General features: G+C 33.9%; 1 protein-coding gene across 2 annotated transcripts in view; it reads left to right on the plus strand.

Annotated features, from left to right (window-relative positions):
* The window catches only part of KLHL4 (kelch like family member 4), a 150,528-nt gene that overhangs the window by 89,832 nt on the left and 44,616 nt on the right, over positions 1–16,080 (plus strand). For both annotated transcript variants that reach the window (XM_016943920.4, XM_016943921.4), the window contains exons 2-5: positions 5,056–5,223; positions 5,614–5,750; positions 9,113–9,309; positions 13,384–13,596. In XM_016943920.4, coding sequence (XP_016799409.2) covers positions 5,056–5,223; positions 5,614–5,750; positions 9,113–9,309; positions 13,384–13,596 — 715 coding nt within the window. The remainder of the gene's footprint in view (positions 1–5,055; positions 5,224–5,613; positions 5,751–9,112; positions 9,310–13,383; positions 13,597–16,080) is intronic.

Consider the following 16,080-nt stretch of genomic DNA (forward strand, 5'->3'; position numbering starts at 1 on the left):
TACATGTGCCATGCTGGTGTGCTGCACCCATTAACTCGTCATTTACATTACGTATTATCTCCCAATGCTATCCCTCCCCACTCCCCCCACCCTACAACAGGCCCCGGTGTGTGATGTTCCCCTTCCTGTGTCCATGTGTTCTCATTGTTCAATTCCCACCTATGAGTGAGAACATGTGGTGTTAGGTTTTTTCTCCTTGCGACAGTTTGCTGAGAATGATGGTTTCCAGCTTCATCCATGTCCCAAAGGACATGAACTCATCCTGTTTTATGGCTGCATAGTATTCCATGGTGTATATGTGCCACATTTCCTTAATCCAGTCTATCATTATTGGACATTTGGGTTGGTTCCAAGTCTTTGCTATTGTGAACAGTGCCGCAATAAACATACGTGTGCATGTGTCTTTATGGCAGCATGATTTATAATCCTTTGGGTATGTACCCAGTAATGGGATGGCTGGGTCAAATGATATTTCTAGTTCTAGATCCCTGAGGAATCACCACACTGACTTCCACAATGGTTGAACTAGTTTACAGTCCCACCAACAGTGTAAAAGTGTTCCTATTTCTCCACATCCTCTCCAGCACCTGTTGTTCCCTGACTTTTTAATGATCACCATTCTAACGGGTGTGAGGTGGTATCTCATTGTGGTTTTGATTTGCATTTCTCTGATGGCCAGTGATGATGAACATTTTTTCATGTGTCTGTTGGCTGCATAAATGTCTTCTTTTGAGAAGTATCTGTTCATATCCTTTGCCCACTTGTTGATGGGGTTTTTTGTTTTTTTTCTTGTAAATTTGTTTGAGTTCATTGTAGATTCTGAATATTATCCCTTTGTCAGATGAGTAGATTGCAAAAATTTTCTCCCATTCTGTAGGTTGCCTGTTCACTCTGATGGTAGTTTCTTTTGCTGTGCAGAAGCTCTTTAGTTTAATTAGATCCCATTTGTCAATTTTGGCTTTTGTTGTCATTGCTTTTGGTGTTTTAGACATGAAGTCCTTGAAGGGTGCTAGTCTCTTTAAACAACCAGCTCCCACCTAAACTAAAAGAATGAGAACTCACACATTACTCCAAGGACAACATCATGTCATTCATGAGGGATCCACCTCCATGACACAAACACTTTCCACTAGATCCCACCACCACCACTGGGGATCACATTTCAACATGGTATTTGGAGGAGACAAATGTCAAAACTATATCAAGGATATTTACATGGCTTGCTTTCTCAGTTTTCTCAGCTGATTAATCTTATCATAGATGCCTTCCATTACCACTCTACATAAAATGCCACCAGCCTCCCCATCCCAAAGCCTCGACTCTCTTCCCTCACTTTGTTTCTCTTCATAGACCTTATCACTACCTGACATACTTATTTGTTTACATTCTAAGCCCTCCCATGAGACAAAGTGCATGAGAATCAGAGTTTGTTGTGTTTGCTGCTATATCTTTACTTCCTAAAATAGTTCTGTTCAGGCACTAAGAAATCGATAAGTAGCTGTGGAATGAATAAATCTCCTGAGATGTTTAAATGCAAAGTTCTATTGAAAGTTAGGACACACACACACATTCAGCAGAAACAATGAGTCTAAATATTAACTATAGTGGGTAGTATTTGGGTATCAGGAAGAATATCTGATGGCTTACTTTTTCTACTGACTCCAAATTTTATGTATAGTTTTCTTCTGTCTTCTTAATTTGACATAGACTATAATTCTGTATGTTATTTTCTGAACATTTCTGCATTTAGAATTATCAAAATATAATTATTTAAATTTACATATTAATATATATGATAGTAGAAAACTATCAAAATCATTGCTGAGTTTCTTAAACATTCCATTCCAATAAAACACATAACTGAAAGACATTTAACTGCATTTGTGAAATTTCTCCACTTTCTTTTTAATTTTGAGCAGCGTACATGAAAAAGGATTAGGTGATTAAAACAAGCCTCTGTGGCTGAGCGCAGTGGCTCACACCTGTAATTTCAGCACTTTGGGAGGTTGAGGCTAGTGGATGTCTTGATACCAGGAGTTCGAGACCAGCCTAGCCAACATGGTGAAACCCTGTCTCTACTAAAAATACAAAGATTAGCCAGGTGTGGTGGTGTCCGTCCGCAGTCCCAGCTACTTGGGAGGTTGAGGCACGAGAATCGCTTGAACCCAGGAAGCAGAAGTTGCAGTGAGCCAAGATCAGGCCATTGCCCTCCAGCCTGGGCAACACAGCGAGATTCTGTCTCTTTTTTAAAAAAGAAAAAAAGCTTCTGAGAATATAAATTCTATTTAAATTAAAAAATTGCTTTTATTAAAACTGTTAATGAATCTGAAAATATCACAAATGATTTAAGACAATTTCCTTAATGTATGGCATATTTTACAAGGGCTATAGAAATAACCACAAAAATATTAAAAACAGTACTTGGTAAGTAAAAACATTCATATATTTTTCAAGTGTTAACATCTTAGTGTCTGGTTTCTATACTAGTGTTTAAGATTGGAGGTGGTAGAGCATAGTGGTCAGATCAAATACTCTGGGATATGATGGAATTGGTTCAAGTACAGTTATGCACTGCATCATGACATTTTGATCAATGAAAAACTGCTTATATGATGATGGCACCATAAGATTATATGGGAGCTGAAAAATTCCTATTAGCTAGTGACAATGCAACCATTGTTCACAATGCACTACTCACATGTTTGTAGTAATGGTGTAAACAAACCTACTGCACTATCAGTCATATAAAAAAGTATACCACATACAATTATGTACAGTACATAGTACCTTATAATGATAATAAATGACTATGTTACTGGTTTAAGTACATACTATACTATACTATACTATACTATACTATACTATACTATACTATTTTTACCACTATTTTAGAGTGTATTCCTTCTACTTAAAAAAAAAGTTAACTGTAAAACAACCTCAGGCATGTCCTTCAGGAGGCATTCCAGAAGAAGGCAGAGATGAAAGCTCCACATGTCTTATTGCCCCTAGAAACCTGCCACTGGGACAAGAAGTGGAGGCAGAAGACAGTGATATTGATGATCTTGACCTTGTATAGGCCTAGGTTAATGCATATGTTTGTGTAACAATTAGCATAGAGTTTAACAGCTAAAAAAATTAAAAATAGAAAAAAGCTTTTAGAATAAGGATATAAGAAAATGTTTTTTACATCTGTACAGTGTGGTTAAGTGTTATTTAAAAAGTCAAATGTTTAAAAATTAAAGTTTGTAAAGTAAAAAAAGTTACAGAAAGCTATGATTAATTTATTATTAAAGAAAAAGTATTGTTTATTAATTTAGTGCAGCCTAGATGTACGGTGTTTATACATTCCACAGTAATGTACAGAAATGTGCTGGGCTTTCACATTAACTCACCATTCACTTACTTACCCCCAGAGCAAGTTTCGGTCTTTGAAAGGTTATCTCATGGTAAGTGTTCTATGCCGGTATTCCATTTTTCATCTTTTATATTATATTTTTACTGTGCTCTTTCTATGTTTGTATATTTGAGATGAAAAAATACTTACTATTGTGCTATAGTTGCCTACATTGTATTCAGTACAGTAACATGCTGTACAGGTTTGTAAACTGGAAGCAATAGGCTATACCATAAACCACATAGCCTAGTTAAGTGGTAGGCTAGGTCATGTAGCTTTGGGTTAGTACAGTCTATAATGATGCACAACAACAAATCCCTTAATGATGCATTTCTCAGATGTATCTCTGTTGTTGAGTGACACAAGACTGCATAATATTGTCATTCAAATAATAATTTTCATGATTTACAACAGCATATTTTACACTATAATCACATGTGGTATATTAAAATACTTATTTCACAAACAGGGATACATCATTTCTTCAGATAAAATTATCCAGTAAGCATGGCAGGGCGCGGTGGCTCACGCCTGTAATCCCAGCACTTTGGGAGCTAAGCTAATTCGACATTGAATGTTTGACTCAATTAATGTGAACTGAATCATTACTAGAAAAGAGAAAAGATTAGGAAAATGTGAGTTAAGTGCAACCTGAATGCTTTTCAGTCTACGGTGCCAAGAAAGTGTTCTTTTCCAGAACAAGTCAACAAGAGTGCATCTGAAGGGAGGTAGCAGGCTATTTTTGAGCTATTCATACCATGATCCCTTCTTATCAGTACAATATTATGACTGAAGATTTAAAGAGTGATAATATATTTGAATTGGACAGAGAAACTAATATCACCTTGGACCAACTGTCTTAAAAGAAACACAGACTGAATCGGGAGTGAGGAGATCTAAAACTAATCCTAACTGGTGGTTAGAAAATGATGCCTGGATGCAAGAAATGTAATAAGCAAAATAATTAAGTGCATTCATCTTATCAATCAATTGTTCATCTCCTACTGATTGTAAGCCTGTATGTACTTGTGTTGAGATTTAAATTCCACCATTGTGTGATGTTGAAAATACAGGTAGCTTGCTTTTATTATTGTAAATTCAATAGCTATCACGTTTGACTAAATATTAAGAAATAAAAGGTGGAATTATGTCCAGTTTCTTAATGGGATTGATAGTGTAAAGAATGCTATGAAACCCTTAGGCTTGAAATTCTTTGAGGAATATTTCTGATGTGTAATGAGTACTCCAGGGAGAAGCTTCAGGACATAATCAAAAATTTTAAAAGTATTTTGACTCAGGTCTAAGGGTTTCCTGCCTATTGACGTAATTATAATACCCATATAAATCAAAGAATGTAGGTTTTATGTCTGTGAATATAACAACCAGCACTAGCCCTATTGGTGAATTGTACATAGTTCTGGTTACATTTCAGATATAAATAATAACCAGCACACTTCACTTTAATGAAAGGTTAGGTAGTAATTATAGTAAAATATCTAAGATCGGAAAACAGATTTTAATTTTACTTTAATCCAACATATTTCCTTTAGAAGTTGGTATGCCTAAATTTCCACTACATGTTTGTACTCTCATTAAAGAAAAATTAAGTTTTTTACAAAATTATATGATGAACCATATTCTCATCCTTACTTCCTTTTCAGATTAGATACACAACACTCTGAAGACATGAATGCCACCAGATCTGAAGAGCAGTTCCATGTTATAAACCACGCAGAGCAAACTCTTCGTAAAATGGAGAACTACTTGAAAGAGAAACAACTATGTGATGTGCTACTGATTGCAGGACACCTCCGCATCCCAGCCCATAGGTAAGTATTTTTATGTATACAGAATGGTTTTGAGTAGGGCAATTATAAATAAGAGATAATAAGTACATGGATTATAAACTGGAATATTTGTAAAAATATTTATTTTCCTATATTGAAAAAGTCTTCGCCTATATGATCTGTTTCTCTGTGTATTATTTAGAAGATCCAAACTTTGAAAAGACTAATGATGGAAAGTACAGCACAAACACACCCTCTAAAAAAGATCAGTTTATGTATTTGACCTTTCTAACTTCACTACATTTAACTGAATTATAAAGATTTTATGGAGAAAACAGACTCACTAGTGTTACAAACTTGCTGAATCCATTTCATGCTTTTCAGTGAAATTATTGACTCATTTAAATTCCTACAAATATTTCCTATTTCCAGGTTGGTTCTCAGTGCAGTGTCTGATTATTTTGCTGCAATGTTTACTAATGATGTGCTTGAAGCCAAACAAGAAGAGGTCAGGATGGAAGGAGTAGATCCAAATGCACTAAATTCCTTGGTGCAGTATGCTTACACAGGTAAGTGCTAAATACACATTAACTCATAATGACCCTACATTAAATAACACATTATTATTAGTAGTAGTCGTAGTTATTATTGCTACTACTACTACTACTATTCTTCAGTAGTAGTAATACTGCTACTACAACTACAAAGGTGAGGAAACTAAAGAATAGATCAGTTAAATAAATTTCCTAAAGTAATAAAAAGGCATAGTCAGGATATAAACTCAATAATATAAAAGAACAAGAGGTATATAATATGTAGAAAATACCTTAACCATGAGAGCAGACAACTATTTAACACAAACATACAAGAACAATTCTGGAATGGTGTGGGCACATTCTTGTTTGTAAAAAGTAGAGTTGGGAATGGGATCTTCCAATCCTACAGTAGAGATTTAGTCATTCTGTTCATTCAGAATAATTTTCATATCTATTCAAACTGTAAATAAAGGTAACAATGAATTTGGGGACTAAAAAGTATTTTGACTTTTATTCCAGAATGATTATTTCATCCTCAGGGTCTCTTAGTATTAAAATATTTTTATTTGATTATGTATACTTAGGCTCTTCTTAAGACTAAAAGCTTACCTCCTGGCTTTCTCCAACAGAGTCATTTTCAAACATTTTTGCTTGCACTGTCTGTAAAATAATTTTGAAAAGTGATGTGCTCGCCTTACATTTTTCCATCAATGACTAAAATATGTTGTAATTTTAAATATTTGTAAAGTATATAATCCCCAAAATATTGTAAATATTAATCTTTTTATAAAGCACTATTAAGTTTGCATTTTAAATGTATCTAACAAATCTCAATCCCATAAGAATTTGGTACCAACAACAATTCATTTAAAAATATATCTATATGACAGTCCCTCAAAAGTTAAACAAAATAGTTACCTTATAACTTAGCAATTCCATTCATAGTTATATACCCGAGTTAAAAACATGTCCACACAACAGTGTGTACACAAATGTTCATATAAGCATCATTCATAACTAAAGAGTAGAAACAACCCAAATGTTTACAAACTGAGGAGTGGGTAAATCAAATACGGTATATGAACACAATGTAATATTAATAGGCAATAAAAAAGGAATGAAGTAGTAATAGATACTACAACATGGATGAAGTGTGAAAATATTATGCCAGATAAAAGAAGCCTGTCACAAAAGATCGCTTATTTTATTATACCATTTACATTAAATGTACAAAATAAAAAAATTTGTAGAGGCAGAAGGTAGATTATTGGTTGTAGGAATATGGAGGGAATTGGGAATGAATGTTAATAGGTATGGAGTTCCTTTTGGGAGTGGTGAAAATGTTCTGGAATTAGATAGTGATACAGGTTGCAAGCTTTTTTGAATATACTAAAAAACACCAGATTGTACATTTTGAAAGTGTGAATATGATATGATTTAGATCCTAACAAAAATATGTATGAATAAGCTTTTATTTCAAAGTTTTTCCTATGCCACAACCCCATAATGTAGCATAGTATACTTTGGGATAGGTGAGGAATGTGACTTCCTTTTATGAGGTGAGAAAAAAGAAAATTATGGAAAGGACACTGGGAAAGTAAAACCTGTGTGGTAACAACTGTTTTGGGAGCAGACCATTTTTTAGGAGGGATATGTATGGAATTTGAGGTACTGAAATTTCTTTACATGAAATTGATCTGCGTCTCAGATGGGTTTTATGTAACTCTAGCGGTATGCATGCTATTTGAAGACCACGGTTCTAACAAAACTACTTTGAAATTTTACAGTATTTCATTCCTTCCTTCAACTTTCACCTTTCTCCTGACAAGCCTTTAAACAAAAATATTCCCTAAATTTCCATTATGCTCTAAAATTTCAATAAGCTTTTTAAAATCAGGAGTGAAATGGAAAGAACTTTATTTCTTCTACCTGATACATTTTAATCTTTAGAAAACATCTTTTTTGTTTCCAGTAAGCATTCGTAGGATAAGATAATTCAGCCAGCTGGCTTGACTATCTTTTTACTCTTTAATGAAGTGAAACTTGAAGCAGCTCCAAACAGCCTTTCTTAAGCATGCTTGTAACTGAATACTGTACACTGTAATATACAATGCTTTCCTACTGTATTGAAGACATTTATAACTATTCCTCTGAATGAATATTCTTCCTAGTAACCAGACCAAATTTAAATGTCTATAGCAGATGAATATTTATATCTGAATTGGAGAATAGTTCATACTTCTCTAGGTCTCATGAGATATGGGCAGGGCTCTCCCTTCAAAATCAAAACAAGAACAATACAAGAGAGTCTGCTGCTGGGCTGGACCCCTTTACAATATATTTTACAGGTTGAACTATGTATAGAGGACCTCACAATATGTATTACCCTTTTCCTTATGGTTATGCAACTATATGAGCCCCATATTAAGGTATTTTAGAAGGGAAAACTTTAGGGGAATAGTTTGTAATTGATATCACCCATTTGAAACATTCTTTATAACTTGGCTAAAACAATAAAATAGGAATGTCTCATAAAAATCGCAGAATTTTTGCAATAACTATTCAATAACACTTGTTCTAAAAATAATACAGACATATAAATATAAACGGACTAACTTAAATTGCTTCTGATTCTGTTTTTTAAAATTCATTACAGATATTTTCAAAAAGAGACTGATTTTTTTTTATAACAAAGCAAATAAGTAATTATTCATTTGTGGACTCTTGGCAACATTTTCTTCCTCTTGAGACAGTGCCAGGGGTCAATTCTAGAGATAATATTTTGGGCAAATACATCTTTACCAGCTAATGTAGATACAAAAAAAAAAGGCATAAAAGTTCAGTGTTCTTCTTACAAAATAAACGGACAATTAAGCTTAATGCTTTTTTTATTTACCAAGATGTTTACCTCCTCACAATGACAGTTACTTGCATGGCCAATTGTATGATTCTTATACAATATGACATAATGTTCTTTGAGTCATAATGAAAGTTTTTTCAACTTTATACAGGTATGATTTAAAAATTAAAATTGTATGTGTTTAAGGTGTACAACGTAATATTCTCATGTACATATACAATGTGAAATGATTAATATAAGATTTAAATGCAGGCCTAAGATGATAAAGAAGTGACAAGTTGCTGTTCTTTACAATAGTGTTATTCACTGTTTATTTGTTACAGTCATTTTTGATAACCTAATGTGGTTCATTTCAGCCATCTTATTAGTGTTTACAGACAGACTCTCTTGCGTATATTAGCCTCAAAATGTGCTCCAAATCTGCTGAAAAGCATAGCTCTACTAGAGAGGAAAATAAAAAAAAAATTTCAACTAGTTGACGTAGTTTTTACTTTATGGAACTTATAATCATTCTTTGCTTTTTCAAACCATCTAGGAGTCCTGCAGTTGAAAGAAGATACCATTGAAAGTTTGCTGGCTGCAGCTTGTCTTCTGCAGCTGACTCAGGTCATTGATGTTTGCTCCAATTTTCTCATAAAGCAGCTCCATCCTTCAAACTGCTTAGGGATTCGATCATTTGGAGATGCCCAAGGCTGTACAGAACTTCTGAACGTGGCACACAAATACACTATGGTAAAATCAATTGCTTCAACTGAACTTGTAGTAAAAATATGTCAATGTTATAATAAAATTAATAAGCAACATAAACTTATATAACTTGTAGATGACTTTCACATATGATATATTCAACAAAAACATTTGTCTGGTTGAGCTGCACTCAGGCAAGCTTTTCCTTTTTTGAATTACGAATGTTTAATTAAATCCCCAAACTTGAGGAAATAATAATACTGCCAAAAAATAAATTGTACAACTGCGTATTTCAAATAGAATCTATAGTATTAAGAAAATGTTAATTCCCTGATGTTTTTGCACAATTAGAGCTTTAGTTTGTAAAATTGTATGAATTATGATTTATAAAGAAAGTGAGGTGTCATTCAGTAAGGAAAAATGCTAATATTAATGGGTCAATAATTGTCAGAGCTTAAAAACTACCAAAATTAGTGGCGCGATCTCAGCTCACTGCAACCTCCGCCTCCTGGGTTTAAGTGATTCTCCTGCCTCAGCATCCCGAGTAGCTGGGACTACAGGCGCCCGCCACCATGCCCTGCTTTTTTTTTGTATTTTTAGTAGACATGGGGTTTCACCATATTGGCCAGGCTGGTCTCGAACTCCTGACCTTGTGATCCACCTGCCTCAGCCTCCCAAAGTGCTGGGATTACAGGCATGAGCCACTGCGCCCAGCCCAGATAATTTTATTGAATGAACTTCTTTATGTCTTAGTAACAAATTTTACTTTGGTTAAAAATAACTTACAGCTCAATTCATTAATGCAACTAACTTAAAATCCCTTTCAATTCTATTAACAATTAAATCTAATGCAAATGTTCATAGGTGGTAATTATTTAAATGTTGCATATGATAAGATAGAGCATATTAAATGGACAGAGGATATTCAATAAAGCCTTACAATAGATGCCAATACTTCCCTGATGCAGAGTAAAAATAAACTTTTTTAACCTCTGAAGAAGGGAAGGACACAAGAGATGGATCATTTTGTGAAACCCAATCAAAATATAAATATTTCAAAGAATGAAATTGCTTCAGTTATTTAATATTAAAAAACAAAAAGCAATTGCATACAAGTGAACAATAGAAAGGCACACATTGAAATCATAAATAAAAGTAGCATGTTTTAGAATAGAGATGCATATAAAGAGTATTTTTCTGGAGTTTTATACAGAAGGTAATTTTTTAATTTCTAAAATTTCAATTGTTTAAAAACTTCTTATCAAATCTTTCTCCCTCCTACTTCCCACCCTAGGTCCATTGCTCAAAATTTGAAGTTTGAAACATATTCCTAAAACAATACCATTATATGGAGAATCATATTATATTGGATTGACATTTTAAAACATATCATTTAATTACACCATTTATGTCCCTGTGTCCTAAATACAGATGCCATATAATCTAAAGGAACAGCAGTTATGAAGGTCAAAGGTTTATTCTACCACAAAAAATAAACATGAAAACTTCCTATTAAATTACTTAAATTCTTGAACTAAGTTTTAGCAGTTTCCTGTTTAGTATTACACACTTGCAAGCAAAATACATTCCAAAAAAAAGTTTGAATTATTTTTGTTGCTCAAAATGAACTTGTCTTCCTTTTCCTATTATGTGACCAAAACGGAGTGTTGAAGCAGGATGTGCATAAAAATGTAATATCGTTGTCTCTCTTAATCTCTCTTCTTTAGTTATGTTAGTATCTATTGTAAATACAGTAAAATATATAAAGGTCTTGCTATAATAATGTTTTTGCAGTACTGGATTGATAGTTTAATAATGCAAATAATTTTAATGTCTAAGAATAATATTAAACAATTTAGAGATTCAATTGTAATCATATGCATTGGTAGACTGAACAAGGTAGATTGCCTTCCCTAATGTGAATGGGCCTCATCCAGAACTACCATCACAGACACACTCAGAATGCTATTTGGCCAAATGTCTGGGTACCCTGTTCGTTACCCAGTCAAGTTCATACATAAAATTAACCATTTAAATCATATAGATAGTTGTCTGCATCAATGAAGCATTTACCAAATATGTGATAGTCATTTGGTAAATTTTGCAACAATGTAAGTGTAGATTTTTATAAAATGAATAGTTAAGCCAGGGCACAAAAGAAGACTCCCTTGGAAGTTGCATAGAATAAAGTGTTTACCTTGAAATTAGGAGCAAAATAATTCCAAAATAAAACAATTTAAAATTAATCTTTGAGTGAAACTAATTAATTCTATACAGTACTGGATACTGCAATGTAATATATAGATACTTTAAAATTACACTTATTCTTTATTTAGACTAATCTACTATATTGCCCAGCAATTTTCAATAGTCTCATTAGGAAGTCATAACAAATTCTATCCGAAAATCTAGGTTTTTCCTCTTCGTTTTTTAATTGGAGAGTGGGTAAAAAGGAGGAGATATTGAGGTGTCCATAATATTAATGCAGTTTCAGAGTTTATATACAATATCGGTACTATATAACCTTAAGTTTTATAGTTTTATATTTGTCTAAACTCTTTCACAAAAATCATATCACTTATGAAAAGCAGTTGCAATAGCAAACAAAATGCAGTAAGCATGATTTCGGAGGCTTATGCTTGAATCCAGACTTTGCCACTTACTCCATAGGGAATCAGACAACTCATATGACCTGCTTTCTTATCAGACTAATTCCACTTTCTCACAAGATCACACTGGTGATGACTTAATGCTTGTGAAAGAAATCAGTAAAGTGTGAAGTGTTGTACAAGTGTAATGTATTAATAGTTGCACTACTATCGCCATTATTTGTATAAGTGGGAGGGTCTTCACCCAGAGACATCTGCTACAGTAAGAACAGCAGTTCTCTTTCAGTTGTTTGTCTTAATCACAAAGAGTTATTTGTCTAAATAGGCCAGTTTGAAACTTACGGCATCAGAGCTTTCTGATGGGTGTATCAACATTGATTATTGCTGTCTGGATAAGTTTCTTATTTGATTGTTTCACTTCCACAATGACTCAACTAAAAGTAAAGCTGAGGTGGTGATTTGATTTATTCAGAGACCCCAATTATTCGGAGACTAGCTTAAACTGTTCCTGGAATATCTGTTTATTGTGCAACATAAATTGCCAAGTAGGTATGTTTATCTTCATTTTAGAAATATATTTTATTTCATTTAAAACTTGAGATCTTCACTATGAGAAATGTTAAAAATGATCATTCTGTTGTCAAAGAAAGAACATGTAATATTTATAAACTAGAAAAAAATATAATGGTGTTTTGATTTAAAAAAATGAAACACAGATGTTTGAAATTGTATATTTGACAAAATACAACACAATGAAAGAAGAATTGAGATATAATATATAAATTTATTATTATTTTTTTGAGAAGGAGCTTCACTCTACTAAAAAAAAAAAAAAACGAAAATATTAGCCGGGGATAATATATAAATTTAAAAGACATCCTCACTCTTTCCTAAAGAAAAAACTTTATAGGAATCATTTTTAGATTGTCCTGAACCCATAGATTGTTACCAACTGCAAAAGAGTACTTTTCTCTTGGTCAATAGAAGATCATACTTTTCCATAAAAGGAAAGAGTTTTTCATCATTCTTTTTTCTTATCTCCAAGGAATTCAGTTTGTTTCTGCCTCACATACATAGCCACAGTTCACTCTCCTAGGCTTTCAAGACAGCCACCACCTTAAAAAGTTTCAGCCTTTTTCTTATGGCTTTTGGCTGAAGACCAACTAGACAGTCAGCTCTGAAGTCATGAGCTGCTGTTGTCACATACAGCAGCTGGGAGCAAAAACTGCCACTTTTGGCTCCAACACTCTGCCTATGTGGGCTGTGAAGCAGTTAAAGCTAACCTTGTATGTTCTATAAATAATTCCCAGTGGAAGCATTTGGCCTCTCAGCTCCAGAAGGCTCCCTGTTACCCATGTCACAGGTAGCAGGAGCACCTATTTTTTATAAGTGGATACATCTGTGTCTCTTGCATTTTCTGAAGTTTAAGAACATGAAATGCTTTGATATGCTTATTCCATTAAGAAATTTCTAAAGTGCAAAGTTTTAGTAGATGACCTTTCTTTTCTAGGAACACTTCATTGAGGTAATAAAAAACCAAGAATTCCTCCTGCTTCCAGCTAATGAAATTTCAAAACTTCTGTGCAGTGATGACATTAATGTGCCTGATGAAGAGACCATTTTTCATGCTCTAATGCAGTGGGTGGGGCATGATGTGCAGAATAGGCAAGGAGAACTGGGGATGCTGCTTTCTTACATCAGACTGCCATTACTCCCACCACAGGTATGGAAAATTACCTAGGTAATTTAAAATATAGTTCTGAACTACCACTAGGCACTAATCCATTTCTTATTTGCCTAATTTTATTTTGTCAGAAGATTCCTGGTAATTTGAGTGTACAAGATTTGTTTCACAGAAGAACATATTCAGCCATCAATTAGAGGCATTAATAAAAGACAGAAAGAAACATGGCTAAAAAAAGCTACCGTTAAACCATAAACATCAGAATACTCATTAGTTTCAGTTTCACCACATAATATTTGTAAAAAGCTGGGAAAATGACTAGGCTAACTCTTTTTTTTTTCCTGCACACCTTCTAGGCAAAATGTTAATAATTAGTACAATAGCCTTCCAGAGGAGAGTCTAGGAAGGAGTCAGGTACTGAATAATATCTTTTAATATTATCTGCTATGATCAAAAGAATGCTATCATACTTTCGATGCACTATAGCATAATTACAAAGGCATCCTCACCATATATGTTGAATTGAAGTATTATAGCAAAGATGATTCTAAGAACAAACACCTTTGAATAAGATCCAGGGTTAACTCAACTCATACTGAATTTTGGAATGCAGTCTCACCACATAATTTCACCATTGGTGATAACCACAGATTTTTCTCTGTAGCAAATTGATCAATAAAATTTATAATACATGTGGATATACTGCACATATGCATGTAATATCTATTGAATTTGTGGCTATAGGCCTCAAACATCATCCAAATTAAAAACAGAGACCTTGTATAGATTTAGTGGATCAATAATTTTGTAAATATTAACATGAATCCACTTTTATAACAAAGTTACTAATTAAATGTTAATATTGAAAAATAGATTGTTAATCTGTTGATGATTTTTCCTTTTTTCTTTTCTTTTTTTTTTTTTTGAGAAGGAGTCTTGCTCTGTTGCCAGTCTGGAGTGCAGTGGGGCTATCTCGGCTCATGGCAACCTCTGACTCCCTAGTTCAAGCGATTCTCCTGCCTCAGCCTCCCAAGTAGCTGGGATTACAGGCATGTGCCACCACGCCCAGCTAATTTTTGTATTTTCAGTAAAGATGGGGTTTCACCATGTTGGCCAGGATGGTCTCGATCTCCTGACCTTGTGATCCACCTGCCTCGGCCTCCCAAAGTGCTGGGATTACAGGTGTGAGCCACTGTGCCCAGTTGATTTTTCCACATTTTTTAAAACTTCCAGCTGTTAATTAAATTCCACAGAACTATATGCATGCTCTTAAGAATCTATCCATATGCAATGAAAGAACATTGATTACCCTTCTGGTTATAGCAAATTTATCCAAAGAGCAAGGAAGGCAATAGTAATGCCAAAAACAGAAATAATAAATATATACGTAATTTTAGATCCAGGGTTCTAAATCTTTGGATTGGCAGATGATCTTTAGAATCTATGGAAATTTTATGTTTGGGTGAAGGTATACACTTATATGTATTATTCTCAAGAAAAGTTCTATGACATATGAGATTCTCAGACTGGCTTTGAAAATGTTCCTGGACCTGTGAACTTGTTAGAAACACAATTTCTCATGCCCCACTGCAGACCCAGTTAACCAATTTCAGGGAAACAGGCTGAAGAATCTGTGTATTAACAATTTCTCCTTGTGATTTTAGGCATAAAAAACTGAAGATGCACTGGTGTAAGATCAGAGGCTGGTATCTTTACAGAGCCTTAAGTCTATATGACACTTTCAGCAAAGTGAACTTCTTAGTTTGAACTTCTGTTATTTTATTGGAATGGAGGGAAATTTCTAGCCCAAATGTACAACCAACAGTACCGTGGTAGCCCACCTCTGAGTATGCCTTAGACCTAGAATATGGACTGTGTCAACTTTTCCTGATCGTGGTAGTGATAGGCAATGTCATGCAAATATAGGCTTTCCAAAAGAATTTAAAAGGTGACCTTACAAATATCTTAGAAATGAAATATATAAAAAGGATGGTGATGAATCTCTGAAGAGTATTTTTAGGGAAAAATACATAGCCTAGTTTTTAGACCTATTTCTGAAAGCATATGCATTAAGCAAATGCCTGGGCTCTCATGAGGCAAGTCAAAATAAAGATCCATCAGATATCACAGGTGGAGTGAGAACAGAACTGAAATTAACACATGAAGAGCAGGAAAATTCAGATAAGTTTAATGTAATAAGATTGCCTCTTCTATTCCAGCAACCTGCTCACTATTGCTCTCAATGTCCCATGATACTGTGGACCCAAAACTCCAAGGGAACCAATCTAAGATGACTCTTGACAACATTCTGAAATATACTCTTGAATTCTCTCCAACTCATCTCATGAAAAATACTTTGCCTCACTTTTATCAGTGTTAAATAAGGTCACTGTCTGCCAGGTAATGATAGTTAAAAAGAATTGATCATCTATTTTTGTTAATATGCTGGCTAGTTACTAAGGCATGTATCTCAACTCAGTTAAAAAGCACCTGCTTTCAGAATACTCTGCAGAAGTGATCAGA

This window comes from Pan troglodytes, chromosome X (assembly GCF_028858775.2).
Source record: "Pan troglodytes isolate AG18354 chromosome X, NHGRI_mPanTro3-v2.0_pri, whole genome shotgun sequence".
NCBI classification, from domain to species: Eukaryota; Metazoa; Chordata; class Mammalia; order Primates; family Hominidae; genus Pan; species Pan troglodytes.